Source organism: Podarcis tiliguerta, assembly GCF_965153285.1.
Source record: "Podarcis tiliguerta genome assembly, chromosome: 12".
Classification (NCBI taxonomy): domain Eukaryota; kingdom Metazoa; phylum Chordata; class Lepidosauria; order Squamata; family Lacertidae; genus Podarcis; species Podarcis tiliguerta.
The window spans coordinates 28,799,821-28,819,799 of NC_139545.1; the positions used below are offsets into that span (position 1 = coordinate 28,799,821).

The following is a 19,979-nucleotide window of genomic DNA, read 5'->3' on the forward strand; positions in this document are numbered from 1 at the left end:
CTTGTTTCTTTGCTCCTGGCCTTCCCCCCAAAAATGATCCAAAGTTTAGTGCTATTTTTGTTCAGGGATGTTAAAAACCAAGTCTCAAATCATACAATGCTAATATATTGGATGTTTGTTTGTTTTTTAGTTCTTTCCTTCTTTTCTCATCCTGCAGTAGATTTCAGACAATCAGTCTTCTGGTGCCATCTACCAGGATTCCTGGAGGCAAAGAATAAATAAAACCCACACATTTTTTTGTAGATCCAGCACTGTATAAAGGGGAGGACAGTAGAAACTTACACAAGATGCCATGAGAAAGATATTGCCAAGGAAACAGGAGGCCTTGTGATTATGTAAGTTATACCGCTTTAAGGTATCAAAGCAGTCTGTAAATGGCCTTAATTATGCTTGTCTACATTTCAGTCTCCAGAAGACTCTTCTAGATCCCTTACATTTGAAACTTGGTGTCTAGTATTACAAAGGTAGTACCTAACACTCTTACATTGCTGAAGTTAAGCCGGTGAGAATATGATCACTTCCTGCGTGGAAGATTCATGAAAGCTGCTCTGAGCTTCCTAAACAAATGAGGAGGATAAAAATACAGTCATCGATAAATGAAAATTATTTCTCTTTCTCTATGTCCTCAGTGCCAGCTTCCAAAAAGTCTTCTGCTTTTTGTTTGTTCTCCTTCACTCTTCCATTGCGAGTACATAGCTTTAACTAAATGGTATCTTCTACATTTAGACTGTTTCCTCTTCCTCTGGTTCCTTTGTCCAGGGCTTCAAAGTCCCGCATACTAGCTTTGTTTGGTTGTAGCTCTTGGTTAGCTTTCACACTTTCACACCATGAACTTTGTGCTCACTGTGATCCTGCCTGCCTATGCACATATATTTTGGTCTTTTTCCAGCTTCACTAGTATTGGTGTTGAGAATCTTTGCTGCAATGCAAAAAAGCCCCCGACAACTATGTTTTACCCAATTTCGTGGTAACTCTTTTTGATCACGAATATATCCAGTTTGAATGGGAAAAATAAATTTCTCTCTTGGTTGTCTTCAGCTGGTCTTGAACATATACCTCAGGGCCTGAATGATTCTTCTTGGTCTGTCTTGTTACAGATCACTTTCTTCCCATAGGTGTAGCCCTCTGGGGTTTCCCCCCCCCCCTCCACAGGCAGACTAACTCAAAATTATGAAAGCTAACCTTTCTGGGACTTTGGTATGACTTCAAAAATATCCAGCTTGCTGTTTTACTCGTGTAATGTTATAGATTGTGCTCTAGGAAATTATATGAATATCTCAAAGAAGAATTCTTTTCAGATAATAACAAATCTGCTGGTTAGCATGAAAGGCTTAATCACAAACTATTGAAGTTGTAATATAATCAAGTTATTCAGAAAATGTGTATTATTATTATTATTTAAAAATAATAATCACTGGAGTTTTCATCAGAGGTCCTAGCATTATGCCTAGAGTTGGATCAGATTTTAGCTATGCCTTTCATGTTGCTGTCTTAAATACCTTTTCTTTAATGTTTTTTCTTTTGGAAATGTTGGCTATGTAAACTTTTGGTCCCAATCAAAGAAAAGGTGGTTGTGTTAAGCCATCCTGAAAGCATTGGTACATTAGTCAAAATAATCTTGTCTCACCAATTGCAATCGGCCTTAAATATTACTAGATTTCTGTCGTAATTAGGATCATTACCTGACTATGTAGTTGATCCACATTTTCTTTCTTTCTTTCTTTCTTTCTTTCTTTCTTTCTTTCTGAAACTCACTACAACACCAGCAAAGAGCTCTTGTATATTGAATTAACAGTTAACCTGAAAGTCCCAAAGGTGTAGCCCTCTGGGTTTCCCCCCTCCACAGGCAGACTAACTCAAAATTATGAAAGCTAACCTTTCTGGGACTTTGGTATGACTTCAAAAATACCCACCCAGCCTCATCTAAAGCATCTCTTATCTTGACAGGCATTCTCTGCATGTAAAAGGAATATTTAATTTCTATATCAGCTATAAACATCCTTCTATGTGTGAGTGATGAAAGTTCACACGTGTCGCTCGTATTCCTTAATCTCTTATTTACAGAAGTCCATTGTAAGCCAAACTGTAAATATTTCACCTTCTTCCACAAAAGAATGGACTTTTTTGGGAATGTAAGAAGAACCCTACATTTTTGGGAATGTAAGAACCCTAGAAAAGCAATGACAAACCTAGACAGCATCTTAAAAAGTAGAGACATCACCTTGCCAAAGGTCCGTATAGTAAAAGCTATGGTTTTCCCAGTAGTGATGTATGGAAGTGAGAGCTGGACCATAAAGAAGGCTGATCGCCAAAAAATTGATGCTTTTGAATTATGAGTCTCCATGGACTGCAAAGAGACTTTTGAGACTCCATGGACTGCAAGAAGATCAAATGTATCCATTCTTAAGGAAATCAGCCCTGAGTGCTCACTGGAAGGACAGGTCGTGAAGCTGAGGCTCCAATATTTTGGCCACCTCAAGAGAAGAGAAGACTCCCTGGAAAAGACCTGGATGTTGGGAAAGATGGAGGGCACAAGGAGAAGGGGACGACAGAGGACGAGATGGTTGGATAGTGTTCTCAAAGCTACCAGCATGAGTTTGACCAAACTGCGGGAGGCAGTGGAAGACAGAAGTGCCTGGCGTGCTCTGGTCCATGGGGTCATGAAGAGTCGGACACGACTAAACGACTAAACGACTAAACAACAACAACAAGAAGAAGAACCCTACTGCATCAAGCCCATCTAGTGCAGCATCCTGTTTTCAGGGTGACCAGTCAGAGGCCTGTGGGAAGCCTGTGAACATTATCTGAATGCAAGAGCCCTCTTTGCACATGCCCTTCCAAGCAACTGGTATTGACAGGCAGCCTGCCTTGAACAGTGCAGGGAGAACATAGCTACCAGATGGCAATGGTGGTTGCTCGTGAGTAACCAGACAGGACTCCGACCTGTCTTTTACAGGTTTTATTTTGGTGCAAAAACTATTTACAGTGCAGAACCACAAGTTCATGTCTGCCTCAATCGCTAGCAGAATCCGGGCGTGGTCATTTCCGGGTCCTCCCCCAACATATGAGCTTAGACACCCCCAGCCTTTTCCTTCCTTCTTTGCGTTTTACACCTCTGCGCAGGGTGGGCGACAGAAGAGGCGTGCTTCCCTCCTGGCCTGGTGCTGAGGCTCCCAGCAGCATCCTCTGGTCCCTTCCCATCTTCCCCACTAGAGGTGTGGCTTTCCCCACCACAGGAAGAGGAACTGCTTCGCAAGATTTTCAGAGCTTCCCTGTAACCCAGCTGCCCCTCTGCTTCCCTTCCCTGTTCCGATGGCGGTCCCCTGACAATAGCCATCGTGGCTAGAAGCCACTGAAAGCCTTAATCCTTCCTTATCCAGAGAGGAGATAATCTGCCTGTATATATTCATAGCCACTTCATGCAATGACTATGTTTTCAGGCTTTATGTGAAATCTGGTATGCGGACCAAGCTGCTCTGCCAGACAGGTGGATATACCAGCAGGAGGAGAAAACATTTATCAGTGTGCTCCATAAGATGCCTAACTGGTAGACTCCTTCCTTATGGCGCTTCTTTCTGCTTCCTCTGATTGTCTGGAATGTTCTGCAGAATGGGAGAAAGTAGGGGTGTGCCTAACAATGCAAGTCCGCACAATGGTGATTCGTTTTGTCACCGTCCGTCTTCTTGGACCCTCCATCACTGAACTCTGTTACTTCTTTCTTTGTGGACTGTCCACTCTTGACTCGCACTTAACCACTTAGAAAGCTGTCTGTTTAAACTAGGAGGGGAAAAATAAGCCCTCAAGTTCTCTTCTTTTCACTATTCTTTGCCTCCTTTTCCCTGGTAGCTGATGCCACAACACTGATTTTTTCCCCCTCCTGAAACTTTTCCATAGGATTGGAGAACAGAAGGGAGGCCAACAAATTTGTTTGCTGGTGAGTAATTTTCCCTTCTCGATGGTGCAAACTCCTGGCATGGATTATGAATTATTAAACAAATAACCTGTAACAATTTTACAGAATCAACTTCATTGCTACTGAATGCATTGCTTGGCAGGACTAATTTATTAGCTTTTATAGTGAGATAAGATCTCATTATCTTTTAAAAGGATTGATCCCCCTCTCCTGTTTATCAAACGAGCATGTGTGTGGTGCGCATTTGTAGGGAAGATAATTGACACAGTATTTTTTATTTTATTTATTTTATTTTGTTTATTAGATTTATATGCCACCCTTCATCATCTCAGGGTGGTTCACAGAATAAAACAGTACTGTTTTGTGCCCACGTAGTAAAAGAAAAAAGAAAAAAGAAAAAGGCAACCTTTCAAACACTATAGACATATGGTGGCTATCACATAGTTGCAGCCATACATTTTCTAACAATTCTCAACTGATGTAGGACTTTTAAGTAGCATGATTACTGACACAATAAAATCTTTATGGAAAGATTTTCCTCAGGTTAGACTTCTCAGCTTTCTCTGATTTTATTAAATAAGGTGTTTCTATTTAACAGCGGCATGCATTTGCTCCTTTTGAAAGCCAGCTACAACTAATAAAGGCAATTTATTTAATATATTTATAGCCTGCCTTTCTCCCAAGTTGGGAATTAAGGTAGCTTATGTTTGAAAATAGCAATTATAAAATACAAAACAGTAAAAACAAACTTTGCTAAAAAAAACAAACCAATGATGAAAACACATTGCATCGTGTTTAAAACCAGCTGTTGAAATGCAATTTACCAAGACAGCAACCCAGTGATCAGCTCTGCCAGCATGTTGGCTTCCAAAGGCCTGTCTTTGGAAGGACTTAGCCTGCTAGAAGAAAGATAAAAAATCTTAACCTCTCTCGGGAAGGAATTCCACAATATGGGAGCAGCCACAGAGAAGAATAAAATGTTATGGGCTCCGGGGAAGATGGTGCATAGCAACACCTTATCTCCATGCTGAGCCCATGAGACTGCTTCAAAGGGTTTTAGGCAGTTCTGGGGAATGTGCAGAAGGGTGAAACTACTCATAAACTTACTCCCGAGCCTTTATTTGATTCCCTCTCACCTCCTCTAATCGCACACCTCAGTACCATATCAGAAACCCACTCTATTTTTTTAAAGTGTTTTTCCATGTGACATGCAGGAGCTGATATGTAGGATGTAGAAAGCCCCCAATCCCTTTCAGTGCTTTAAGAAAGAAATGGCCTGCTTGTATATCCAATGACGGGATGAACCAGACTGTTCTCAACTATGTTTTTGAGCACCTTGATGAAAAGTCACATATAAAGGCAATAAATAGAAATTGTAAGCTATTGTTAATTTAGGCTCCATGAAAGCAGGGTGAGCTATTTTGCATTTGTTTGGTGGAAAGCTGAAGTTGTTTTTGTAGTTCCTTGGCCTAGAGCAAAGCTATCACCAGGTTTGAGTTGGGTTTTTGTATAGTGTTGCTGATAGCAACTGCTCTGGCTTACTTTGCTGCCACCCTTTGTTATAGCTTTCAGTAGCTGCTGTCACTTCTACACCCACACCCACCCACACACCATGGCTGTCTGGTACTGTAATAGTCAAGGAGACTAGGAGCCACTGTCTCTAAACCCTGCTGGGTGGCTGTCATGTGCTATGTTTTATGTTATCATCATTTTTAACTTGTATCCCGTCTTTCTATCTTACAATACTCAAGGCGGTTTACAAGCTGAAGAAACAAAAAATGAACATCTTATAACAATCTAAAAAAAGGTAAAGGGACCCCTGACCATTAGGTTCAGTCGTGGCTGACTCTGGGGTTGCGGCATTCATCTCGCTTTATTGGCCGAGGGAGCCGGCGTACGGCTTCCGGATCATGCACCAGCATGACTAAGCTGCTCCTGGCGAAACCAGAGCAGCGCACGGAAACGCCGTTTACCTTCCCGCCGGAGCGGTACCTATTTATCTACTTGCACTTTGACATGCTTTCGAACTGCTAGGTTGGCAGGAGCAGGGACCAAGCAATGGGAGCACCCCATTGCGGGGATCCGAACCGCTGACCTTCTGATCAGCATGTCCTAGGCTCTGTGGTTTAACCCACAGCGCCACCTGCGTCCCTTATAACAATCTAATGCTACAAAAATGTGATAATAAAACATAACTTTAAAATAGGCAACCTACATAAAAAGTAACGTTCAACAATCATAAGAATAGTATTAAATAATAATAAGATAAAAGATAAACAGAAATCCACTCAACAGTTACAACAAATAATTTCTAAACTATAATCAACAAAACAACCGCAAGCCACAGTACATAAAATAATACAATACAAATTGGGAAGCAGGCAGTCCTTGGATCCCAGGCCGTTATAATGCCACAGGTAAGGTTGTGAGGAGGAAAGAGTGGCTGGCGGCTCCATCACTACAAGAGTTGGACTCACGTGACCAAGTGACAGTGGACGTTGGCATCAGTTCTGTAAGGAAATGGTAGCTCAGGCATGGTACCAGCCCTGCAGGGCTGAAGAAACTTACATATTATGCTAAAACTGACCTGGGTTTCCACAATTTAAATGCATTTTTTCTCTTGTGACATGCTGCATGGTGAGACTGAGGTGATTAAACTTGTGTGAGGAAATAAAACGAGCAGGGCAAAGGCAGTCCGGTTTAAAAGTCGGCGTGTGTGCCTTTTTTGCAGGATACGAAGGTGAGAATCTTCTGAAGATCCTAAAAGATATTGAGAACAGTACAGAGATCTTGCTCGACAGGTGGAAATTTGAAGTCATACCTAATGATAAAGATGAAAAGGGAGACCCAGTGCCTTACAGCATCATCAATAATTACTTTTCCATTGGAGTGGTAAGAATTGTGCTTATTCTTCTGTGGTTTTTGTTGTGTTTTGTTTTTGCTATTCTAAGTAACTGTTCAGAATTGATGCTCAGAGTGAGGGATGGCAGAGCACAGATAATTTATTTTATATACAGTTTTGTCTAGAAAAAGGAATACATAAATGAAACAATTTGCATAAATTTATTTACATAGTCAAAATAGAATTATTTTCTCAAGCTCTTCCACCTGTTCATGTATGGGCAATATAATCACACAGTTCCTAATGGCTCATATGAAGAGCTGTAGCTCTAAATTAGTGGTGCCTATACAAATATAAACTATGAATCATTCATTAACACCTCTTAACTGTCATGTTGGGAAATATTCAGACTTTCAAAGGCACACTGCTGAAAAAGGTTTCTTAAATATATTCTTTTGTTTTAATGGACAGAATTAGGCTTGCTTCCATACGTTACTTGATGAAAAAAGGTGCAATCTATTTATCGCTTCCCCGAATCCATTACTGATCTTCTGGATGACACAGAAACCAAATAAATAGTGTTAGCACTGGGGGAAGGCCATGACTTCGTAGTGGAGATCATACTTTGCATGCAGACGGTCTCTGGGTTCAACCCCAGATAGAACTGGGGGAAAGTCCTGTTTGAAACCTTGAAGAGTTGCTCCTGACAATCTGCATAGACTGGGCTTCCCAAACGGTGGTGCACACAGACCACCCATGGTCCACAAGATTCATTCAGATGTTCCACAGCATCCCTATAAAATTGCAATTAAAAATCATGCAGCTCCTAGCGCCATGCATTACAATTGCGACAACTGGCAGAAAAATAACGAAGTGGTTTGGCAGGACCCTCAGCAAATTTCAAGTGGTCTAGGGGGCAGGGGGAAGTGTGGTGACCACTGGAGTCAACAGTGCTAAAGTAGATTGATCAATGAGCGGTCTGCATGAAAAGCATCTTCCTACCATAACTAGAGGGAGGATGCGGGGAAAGGAGGTGGCCAGATATTTTGTTAGAATTGTATTGATGACTGGAAGAATACAGAAGACATTTAACACAGAACCACTTCCGTTTGGGATGAAATGATTGCTATGTGATTCTCAGCTATTCATAGAGCTTTACTACTTATTCATTATTTTGCATTTCTATTTTGAATTTGTTTTATCTTGCTAATCTATCCAGTACTCAACCCAGAGTGTACTAGTTACACCAGCTCCCTCTTGTTTGTTCCTAGCAGTTTCGTAACCAGAGGTGCACAGCCTGTGAAAACTAACTTATTCTCTGCAACCCTTCAAATCCTTTCTCCAAGCCACTTAAGCTAGTGACTATAGCCATGCCTTGTAACAAGTAATTACAAAAGTCAGTTCTGGGCTGACCTTAAAAAGTTTAACTGGTGCAGAATGTGGTGACCCAACTCGTCAAAAGGCGGGGAGCAGTTTCCCATACATACAAACGGGCATCTGCAATTACAGTGGTACCTTGGGTTACATACGCTTCAGGTTACATACGCTTCAGGTTACAGACTCCACTAACCCAGAAATAGTGCTTCAGGTTAAGAACTTTGCTTCAGGATGAGAACAGAAATCGTGCTCCAGCGGCCAGGCGGCAGCAGATGGCCCCAGTAGCTAAAGTGGTGCTTCAGGTTAAGAACAGTTTCAGGTTAAGAATGGACCTCCAGAACGAATTAAGTATTTAACCTGAGGTACCACTGTACTTGTCTATTTGTGTGGAGGGGAGGCAGCAACCCAACTTCATGTGAAGAGACGCTCTATTTCAGATCATGTATGAACATAGGTTAGATAATACGGTGGCAGAACAGCTTATAAATCAAGATTAACCAACCATAGAAGCAATTGAGTGAGAAAAACTAGAGTTAACAAGAAATGTTCTCTGGGTTCTTTGAGAAGCATGCCTTAAGTCTTAACATTTAAAAAAACAAAAAACCTGGTCTACCATATTGAGACAAAATACATTCATTGTTGCTGATGAATAGAAATTTGTATGTATTCTCTTAAAAGTTATTATCATATGGTAGCAAAGGTCTACGTCAAAGACAAGTGTACTTTTACAACACCTAATATATTACCATCCAAATGCACTATCAAATAGAAATTTGCATGGTCATGATTTAATATCCTTCAACTATAGCCAGTCACTAAGAGCCTCTTATTCTGCCAATAGGAAAAAAAAATGACTGCTTAGTTCACATAATCATAAATTTGGCGTTGTTATGGGTCTAGCTCCCTTTCACAATCCTCTTAAGTTTTTAGCCTCATGTTTCATTCCATAACTTTAATATATTCTTCCAGAATGGGAAAAGAATCAGAGCTACAACAACTTAGGATCATAACTTAATCTTATATTAGATGAGGATTTATTACCATCACCCACATGTACTACAAGCAAATAACACTGGTGTTTCTGACGCTAAGATGGCAATGCAGACTTGTAATTGATGCTCATCTAAACGTGAAGGCAGTAAATCAAAGTGATACCCAGAAAAAAACAAGAAATACAAGGCAAGGAAGAGGAAACCTTTTAGTACACCTAGTCCTTTAAAAAAAAAATCAGCCTATATCTAAAATATAATTAAAAATTATATTTCAGCCTATTTTTATGTACTTGTTCAAAATACGTATATCCTGCTTTGAACATCAGAATTCCATCAAAGGGACTAATTATAATATATAAATTATAACAAAAATTGTATCTGCAACACTTAAAAGCATTTTCCTGCTTGGCAGGGGGTTGGACTCGATGGCCCTTGTGGTCTCTTCCAACTCTATGATTCTATGATTCTATGATTCTATGTATTGGAAGTCTAAACTTAATAAAAGCAACAAAAACAGCTTAACATATATTTGCAGGCCTATGTCCCCAAACCCTGTTGTAATCACCATGTTTTCAGTCCTCACTGAAAAACAAACTATGATAGAAGCCGGTCCTTGATAATTTTGTTTATTTCATACATTTAAATATTCCCTGTCAGCTAAATGACTCCCAAGCTGAAATGTAAAGTAAGGGTAGAATCTGAAGTGTCAGCGCACATGATTGCATCTCATCTTCAGGCTTTTCTGTCCAAAACTGATTATTTAGAGCCATTCCAGTCTGGTTTTTGGCCGGGTTTTGGAATGGAAGCTGCCATGGACTGAGAAATGAATAGTAGGAGCCCTACCTTGCTGATTCTCCTGGTTCTCTAGTGGTTTTCAATATCATAGACCAAGGTATTCTTCTAAGCCCGAGATGGATAGAGAGTCAGGGGTAGAGCATCTTCTTTGTGTGCAGAAGGCCAAAGGTTCAACCCTAAGCATCTCCAGGTAGAGCAGGCAGGAACCTGGAACCAGGCAACAGGCAGAGTCTTATCTCCAGCCATAGCCATGCAAACGTTTACCATTAAAACAGCAAACAGAGGCTTATATCCAGTGTTAGTGCTGTGGTCCATCAAGGGTTCGCTCCTTTCAAATACTCCTGTGGTTTTGTTTTTTGCATATGGGCTTTCCTTCAGAATGAAATCAGCCACATTCTTAGAGCTCTCCTGAGCTTGTTGACTTAGAGAGCCCTGGGGTCAACCCTATGCTCTTCTTTGCATTCTGCATAGATCATAGGAACAAGATCTAAGCAGTTGAATATTTTATTAAAACAGCACTACAGAATACCGCTTTGGAGTACCTCTGCATTTTATATGAGGGGGGGGGGGGAATACTGAAGCTACATGAAGAAAAGCAAACGTTCAACTGCAAATTCAGAATTATACAGAGACCTAAAAGCTCGGATGAATGTAACTGTCAGCTAGGTGGTGTATAATTAGCTTATAGTTATGTTAGTCCGTATATACTGTTAATTATTTATGGCATTATTTTCTCTATATGAGATTTGTAATTCACTAAGTAATGATTAACAGTTCATCATGGTTCTGTATTAATAATAATCTACCATAACTGTGATACATTCTCATATTGATAATATTATTTCTAACAGTCACTGAAGTATAACAGTGTGAAGTATTTCCTCCCATGAATGTCTTGTTAAGGATTTTCTGCTTAAATATTGGACAATATAGGTTAATTCCAGAATGTCTGCATTCTGTTTCACTTTGTTTTTGATTGCTTATAACCTTTGATGGTATATTTTATTTGGCACATTATGTAGTGATAGGCACAGTACAGTGGTACCTCAGGTTAAGTACTTAATTCGTTCTGGAGGTCCGTTCTTAACCTGAAACTGCTCTTAACCTGAAGCACCACTTTAGCTAATGGGGCGTCCCGCTGCTGCTGCGCCGCTGGAGAACGATTTCTGTTCTCATCCTGAAGCAAAGTTCTTAACCCAAGGTACTATTTCTGGGTTAGCAGAGTCTGTAACCTGAAGTATATGTAACCTGAAGCGTATGTAACCCGAGGTACCACTGTATAAATAATGAATTTTACAGCTCCCCATGTCAGATGTTGTATTCCTGTTGTAAGAGCATAACACAAGTAATAGAGCCCTGTTCTGGATCAGACCAAAATCCAGCATAGTCCATCATCCTATTGGTCCTTAGCAACTGGTACTCAGAGGCATAGTGGCTCTGACCATGGAGGTATTTTAAAGCCAAGATGGCAATTAAATGAACATGGGTATTTCTTTATTTTGTCACGAATTTGTGATTCCAGAGATTTTTCTTATTGTCAGTTTGAGGTATTTTCTCCCCTTGGGACAATATACATATATTGGGAAAACGTGCCATCAATATTTGATGCTGGTTTCAATTGATCACGATGCAAGCATATCATTGTACCTGACATTATGATGGTGCAATACCAAGGCATCATTGTTTTCCCTGAATGTAGGAAAGGACATACTTCTTCCATTGATGGGAATTTGATTCCCTTGATGGAAATTTGCTTAAGAGCTCTGGGTGAGTGTGGGAGCACATGTGAAGCCTTGTATCTTAGCTTGGTATTTTAGATTATCCTTTTATGAACTTCAGCAGTAACTGTTGAATACATGTCTGTCCAAAAGGAAGCACTTACCCACTAAGCCCAACCATTTCTATTCTGGAGAAAGAAACAACTCAGCTGTTGATCCTCATTTTCTTTTTATTGTTCATATTTTATTATGGAACCAACTATTTACATTCTCCTTTCATTATCTACCTTTGAAGAATGGGTGCTAATTTTTTAAGAGAGGGAAAAAACCAAAAACTTGACAATGGGGGTCTAATGAGAAGAAATTGTTTTCTGAAAGGCAACTGTGATCATTTTTGAAGTTATTAGATTAATAAGTACAGGCTTAGTCAATGACATTTCCTATCTTAGGAGGGTTATTGACATTTTGATATGAGACAGAGAGACCTTTAATGAGATCTCAATCAAAGGTAATATTTAGATAATGATACATGAATTCATAAATACTAGTCAAATAAAAATGCTGTAGTCCATTTTGGCCTTCACCTTATGGGAATCAGCACAGGCCACAAGATTAACAAGATCATGATTGACTATTATACCCTCTCACTTTAACGCCTAATTATGTCTGGCTAATTGTATGAGATAATGTTTGAAGCTGAATTTAACAATGTAACTTAATCCATCATCCAGACAGATTCCCTGGGAAAAGATACTTACCACACCAGGTATTAATAATTGCTGCCAGTGTTAAATGTATAGTGTTCAATAGTGTGGTTATATTCAGTACACTTTCAACCCAGGCCAAGTGATTTCAAAATCTCTGAAGACAAAATCCTATCCTGGAGTTATCTGAATAATACAGAGTGATAAAATAAAGTTATCTTTGCACCTTTACTGACTTGCATTCTGGGAGAGGAGGCAATATCTGGATGTGAAAAGCAACAACACGTGATTGGCACCGCCAACATGGTTGTGGTATTCATCAGTGTACCACAGGCATGTGAGATCTCACTATGAGGAAGCTGCTCTCCCAGACATGTTAACCAACAACCCACAGTGCCTCTGTTTTCCCTGGGTTCAAGCTCAGTTTACTGGCCCTTATTCAGTCTGCCACTGCACCCAGTCCAGCCTATCCTGGCTCAGAAATTCTGGAGAAATAGAGCTGTGTGTCATCCGCATACGGATCGCACTTTGCCCCAAACTCCAAATGACTGCATGTAGTGACTTCATACAAATGTTAAACTGCATTGGAGACAAGATGGTTCCCTGTGGTACAGCGTAGTGCAAGGACCATGGAGCCTAAACACAGTTCTCCAGTGCTGCTCTCTGAACACAACCCTGTAGGTAGGAACAGAACCGCGGTAAAACATTGCCCTGCAGTGCCAATCCCACAGAATCAGCCCAAGAGTATACCATCATCAATGGTATCAAAAGTCCATACCCTCCAACATTTCTCAGATCAAAATAGGGGTGTCCTACCATACCCTCCAACATTTCTGTGGTGAAAATAGGGACACCTTAAGGAAAAACAGGGCATTCTGGGATCAAATCAGAAATCAGGAAGGCTTCTGTAAATCTGGGACTGTCCCTGGAAAATAGGGACACTTGGGCCCGAAAATCGCACTCTGCCTATCCCACTCTTGATACATGTCATCCATAAGGGTAATCAAGGTTGATTCATGCACCAAACTCTGTATGAACCAGATTGAAATGGATACAGGTTATTCGTATCCTATAGGAACTCCTGCAATTGCTTGGCTACCACCCTCTCTATCACCTTACCCAAGAAAGGGATATTTGTGACAAGGCAGAAAGTTGATATAAACCATAATATCCAGCATGGACTTCTTCAGGAGTGGGCATACTACCTCCTGTTTAAGGGCAGCAGGCACCACTCACTTGCATCATGCTGCATTCACCTGGATCTGTTCCATCAACCCCTTTCACCAGCCAGGATGGGCAAGAGAGTAACAAGCTGGCCTCATCATTGCAAGAGCCCTGTCTGCATGATCAGGCCACATAATCTGAAATTGGCTGCCCAGAGTATGGGAAAGCACTGCACTGGCTCCCTCAGCTGGAGTTGCAACAGTAGTGGTATCTAAGGCACGATGGAGCTGAGCAAATTTTTCATCAAAGCGCTGCGCAAACTGCTCACAACATGCCATCAAGTGCTCCAGAGATCCACCCAACGCTTCTGGGGCACCCAAAACAACTCTGCTGACCTGCTCTTTACAGTTGCAGTGGAGGCAGCAAAGTTCTGTCTGAGTAAATGTGGGGGCAGAATTGGCATCTGGATTTGTTGCCAAATCTGGTTCCACGGTTTCTATCACTGATGCAGGTGAGTAGAAACTCGGTTTAGGGGTCATCTGCCTAAGGCATTTGAGAGGAGAGTATCATTTTCCATAATGGAGTGTAGATTGTTGACAATATGTTGTCAGTTCAGAACATTATGTGTCACAACAGAAATTAAATTCTACTAGATATTATGGAGTGGGATGTTGGGGGTTTTGTTTTGTTCGAAGCAGCTTCATGTTTGCTTTTGAAGTCTTAATTCGACCCTCTGATTTACCTTGAGATAAGTTGCTGTTCCTTTAAAAGGAAAAGAAGTGCTGCAATAATGAATAATAAAAATAAACCATTTCTCACTCCCACAGCAAGTGGTTACAAGTACTACCACCTGGCATCTTAGAGAAATATAATAATAATAAGTATGCTTTCTTGGAAAAAAAATCAGTGATTTGATGCATGGCAAGAATAAGCAAACCCATACAAGTCAATCTTGAGTTGATTATATACAGAAACAAAAAAAAATGTGTTTTTGCCCCATGTACAGAGGACAGTTTTTAAAAATATGATGAAAAAAACATTGTTTTCCATTCATTCTTTCAAAAGAATTCATCTTGTTTGGCTCCAAATGCAATTTCTAGTGAATATTCTGTCTTTTTCTTCCCTTGACCAGGGGTTCGTTCCAGTGATTTTTTGCATGCTGAGAAAAAAAGTTGTTTGAAGCCAATTAGCTTCATGTTGTATTTCCACCATTGCAAATCTTCAGAAATAAGCTTCAGATTTGGTAGTTTGTCACCTATTCCATATGGCCCCACCTGGTTTTTAAGATCTGCTTTGGTGCCTTTGCGCCAGGTTTTCTCTCTCTTTGGGAAGAATTATCTGATGGGGATAAGAGCCCAACCTTCTTTCTGATTTTCCTGACCTTATGAGTCTCACTCCTCAGGGACATCTGCATTTTTGTCATTAGTGAGTGCTTGGACACATCAACATGTAATCAGAAAATTGAGTTGCGAGTGAGAGTTGCCCAGTAAAATTAGTTGGTTCCACACTTCAGTAGGGTCCAAGTATGGAAGAAAGAAATAGGGGGCATTTTGCCTTGGTGGGGGGTGGGAATGCCCAGGCTGCAAGTCTGCTATGATGAGGAGAAAATGTTAAACCAAGATTGTAGAATTGACACAAAACCAAAACTTTCTATGTGACACTATGCTGCTGTTCCAGTAGGATCATGACAGAATCTCAGGCAGATATACAATTGGAAACTCTCTATGCTTTAGTAATGGGTTGCCAGGCTAAACCAATAAGAGACATTCATGCTCACAATTCATTTATGTTCTTGCATAACTCCTTGCATAAGGATGACATCTCGACCCTTAAGGAGCAGGCCTCTAGTGATTAGTTCTGTATGAAACTAAAGCAAACAGTATTTAGTTACCAAGAAGATCTCCTGTCATTCCTCCTTGTTCCTTCTTCATATAGTTCAATTATTCCTCTTTCTCTTTCTCGCCCTCAGTTTTGCTCACACCTATGCCCACATGGGTTTCTACAAAATCAGCGGTACTGTTTTAAATTAAACACCTATGGCAGGGCTAACAATCATACATTGACTTTCAAATTTGTTTAAAATAGTTAAGATGCATTAAGTTATAATTTTAACTACTAATGTACTTCAAGTTGTACAAACTAGACTGAATCGGTTCTGAATTGAATTAATACCACTCCCAAGTGTGGATATGGTTCCAGTTCACACGCACTTTGCTAGGTCTGTTCAGACACTTTTTTTGCTGACAGTTCACATGAATGCAAAACTAGACAATGGCCTGCCATGCTTGCATGAATTGCCAGCAAAGGGGGTATGTCTTTATTCATCGATGAACTGGGTCAAATGTGAATTTCTTTGGTGTGGCTGCATTCAGTGGTTTTCTCCATGTGGAAAAGTTTCAAATGCCTGAGCTATTTCTTCCTGTTTGGTACATCAGAAAAAGGGTAGCACAATCTGACAAGTTCGAGGAATTTATGTGTACTAAATAGAAATGACTATACACTATTCAACTTTCCTTTTTCTCCATGCAAGAACGCTCTTTGTATATTTATTAAAATTAGGGTGGAACCTGAATAAATCATGGAAAGGCTGTGGTGTAACGATGATGACTTTGGCTTGCCAAAACTCTGAGGCATCTCAGGAATTTGCAGCTTGCATAGTAAAGAATATATCCTCAGCATGCCCCTCCAAGTCATGGCAGAGGGGAGCGTTCAAACACTGTAGCCTGCCTGTTCAGGTTCCTTGGATTGCTCTCTGAAGGCTTGCATAGGTAAAGGTAAAGGTACCCCTGCCCGTACGGAGCCAGCGCTGTCTGCAGACACTTCTTGGTCACGTGGCCAGTGTGACAAGCTGCATCTGGCGAGCCAGCGCAGCACACGGAACGCCGTTTACCTTCCCGCTGGTAAGCGGTCCCTATTTATCTACTTGCACCCGGGGGAGCTTTCGAACTGCTAGGTTGGCAGGCGCTGGGACCGAACGATGGGAGCACACCCCGCCGCGGGGATTCGAACCGCCGACCATGCAATCGGCAAGTCCTAGGCGCTGAGGTTTTACCCACAGCGCCACCCGCGTCCCTTGCATACATGGTACAATTCATGGCTTCAGTCATTGGCTTGCACCTGCCAGATTTGTGACCCCTGTAAGAATTTGCTGTGGTGGTCCAGTACTTACTGTACCAGCCACAACATTCCCCCATGATATATTTCCTCTTTATACCTGGACACCCTAGTATCTGACTTAGATGATAACATTTCTAGCAGTGGTTCCACTAATTTGTTCCTTCCACAAATAAAGGTTTAGCTGCTACTTTATATGTAAGTTGTTGGAGAGTAGCTACTTTCATAGATGGCACATAACTGGTGGGGACATATGGCTTTAATTAAGTACCCTATTCTAGCTCCTTCTTAGGCAGCTATCCACATGGCAAACGATATTTGTTGAACACAAATCAAGTTTCACAGCTGTCTCTTAAAAGAAACTGATTTAATGACATAGGTTGCTTTTAAACACTCTGTTGGGTTACGTTTTAGAACCTTAGGAGATGAAGCCAACAGAAAAAGATGGGTAGGACACATACATTAAATATCATATGGTTCTTCCCCCCCTTCTTCTTTTTCTTACATTTTAGTCTCCTTGAAGTATTTTCGAAGAAACAATTATGCAACAGTAAATGTTGGCAGGCAGCACTTTGAAACCAATATGATTTTTTTTAATGTTCTTGTATTTTTCATAATTTATCAACCAAAATGTGGCTTTTACAAATAGATAAATTACAGTTCTTTGGAGCTGCTTGTTAGAAATTTGTTGAAATTGTTTTTAACATGTGTGGAACTCAAGCAATAAGATTGCTTTAGCAAGATTGGCCAATGTAAGTGGAATTTGACTCTTGGACAATTCAAAGTATTAAAAGAAGGGTCAGGTACTGCTGTCCAGCAGACATGCAAATTCTCTCATACTCAACAAAAATCGAGAAAATTCTAAGGATTGTTTTCATTCCTATTCCTAAGTGTTCATGAATCTGCAAGTTATAAATGTACCCAGAGAACCACAGTTTTGGAGGAGTCTTTAATCTAGAGTTTGTACTCCACAATCTAGAGGTTGTACTCCACATAGGTTATTGCACTGTGTTTGTACACACTTAATTACTTGGAGGAATGATCAAAAGGCAACTGTGTCTCACTTTGGGCTAAATAATAATAATATTTTCATTGCCAAAATTGTGGTCAGTGAATAATGAAAGGCTCCATGGCTTGAAGCACCTCATGTGGTGTTGCAGAATAGCAAGGTGAATTGTTATAAATGCTAGATTGTACACAACCTTTGTACACAAAACCACATTGACTGAACCAATAGCTTGCACTTAGTTCATTTCTATGATGGGGATAGAGCAGTGGCGGGGGGGGGGGAGCAGGGAGGAGCACTAGGGATCCGACAGGGCAGCAGTGGTGGCCTCCACATACCAGAGGAGTTCTTGAAGGCACATGACTAGGGTTCAGATATCATGAGGACAGTGAGATGGAGGAGATAGAAAGGGAAGAAATGAAATGCTAATAGAAAATATGATTCCCCGAGTTCCACCATTACCCGAGGATGCTCGGTCACAGCTGCATGCGAAGGTTCTAGGAGCAGCTAGGCATGGATTCTTTGGTGCCTAGACTGTTCTGGACTCCTCTAAATTGAGATTCTGCTAGCAAGAGACATCCAGTGAAATAGTAAACATGAGGGAGGTAAAGATAGGAATGCCTTTGTAGGTTGTTCGTTGTAATTATTGGGCACATGCAGAAGGTTGACTGAACTGAGCTGCTTGGTATCATAAGATGGCTCCTTGATAATTCCTTCTTCAGCTTATGCTGAAAGTCAGGTTAAATGACACTGCATAAAGTACATTCAGAACAATACGTCTAAAGTAAGTCATTCAGTATAATGCTCTATAATATATTTTATGCATGGTTTTTTGAAGGGGGTTGAAGAACACTGCCTTAATGTGACATGGTAGCAAATCTACCTTCCAGATTATAGAAGTATTTGATACATTTAGCAGGCATTATTTTTATAATTAATAAACAAATTGACCTGGAAGCTGTGAGCTCCCCCCCGCCAAATCATTTCACTGTGTACCATCTCAAGTGATTTATAGTTTGACAGAAACCAAATTCAGTGTCACGTTTGACATAGCAAAAACAATAATTTGTATGTATTTTCAAATTGGAAATTATAAATCTGTGAGATAATGTAATTTTTAATTGGTGTGAAAAACACAGTAATTTAACTGTGAGCACCAAAGTGATTTTGTGTCAAAACATGCCTCCATTGAGACTTCTTCTGAGGCTGTTGCTCTTAGAAGTATCATGGTTTCTTGCTTCCTTCTTTCCTGTTATTTCTGTTTTTAATATTAATTTTGTTTAAAAGATTAATATTGCAGATGCCAGCAGAGCTTCCAGGGTGATTTACAAAAATACAAGACAAAATTACCCAAATAAAATGTGACAACAACATGTTTAAAAATAGGAAATATATATATTAAAAAGCTAGCAAGTGTGGGTGGGTGGGTGTGTGTGTGTGTGTGTGAGAGAGAGAGAGGATGTTTTTATCTACTGTTACTGTGACCTTTCCTTTCTTATTGCTGTCAGACCCAGTTCAAGCAATATTAATGTGGGCATTGCTACTGTCCATTGTCACCTCCCTTGCCACCTTGGTAATGTCCCACGTTCTGCTTTTCATGGGCCACCAGATGTACAGGGGTACACCTAACACCCAAGGGAGAGGACAGTCTGGCATTGGAAGTATCTACCTTGTTCCAATAATCTTCCTAATGTGCATGCGGGCACACACACACACGCGCGCACACACACACAATAGGACAACAACCAATAGGTTCAAATTACAGGAAAATGGGCTTGGACTAAATATTAGAAAGAGCTGTACAACAGTGGAAAAAGGTGAGCTCAAAGTGGTGGATTTGCCTCCATTTTTAAGTCATTTTTAAGAGGCTGGATGGCTACCTCTCAAGGATGCTGTAATAGTGGATTTCTTTAATCTGCCAGGGGTTGGACTATGCCTTTGAGGTTCCTTCCAGTTCTGTGATTCTATAGTCTGACACATATATATAAAGTCTTTAGAGTGTTCTTACACAGCGGAACAATGTCTATATAACTTCCAGAAAGATAGCTGACTGTTCTTTTTTCCCCTCTTTTTTTTGTAACCAGAACAATGGAGTCTCGCGGCACCTTAAAGACTAACAGATTTATTGTGGGAGTGGGCCTTAGTCCACGAACGTCTGTGTAGTTTAAGTGTAGTCATTCCTCATAGTGTGTGGAAGATACAGCTCATAATCTTGGCAATCCCTTTCAGCCCTGGGATTCTATAGATGTACGTTCTGTGTTCAAAGACCATCTGTGGGTTTAAAATTATGACTGCACTATTTCTTGATAATATTATGTCATCTTGGCTCTTTGTCATATGACCATTTCATTTGT

The 19,979-nt window shown here is 40.5% G+C and overlaps 1 protein-coding gene across 6 annotated transcripts in view; it reads left to right on the top strand.

Moving 5' to 3' along the window:
• DGKB (diacylglycerol kinase beta) overlaps positions 1-19,979 on the top strand; it is a 323,351-nt gene that overhangs the window by 183,987 nt on the left and 119,385 nt on the right. For all 6 annotated transcript variants that reach the window (XM_083405386.1, XM_083405389.1, XM_083405387.1 and 3 more), the window contains one exon: positions 6,645-6,805. In XM_083405386.1, the coding sequence (XP_083261512.1) occupies positions 6,645-6,805 (161 nt within the window). The remainder of the gene's footprint in view (positions 1-6,644; positions 6,806-19,979) is intronic.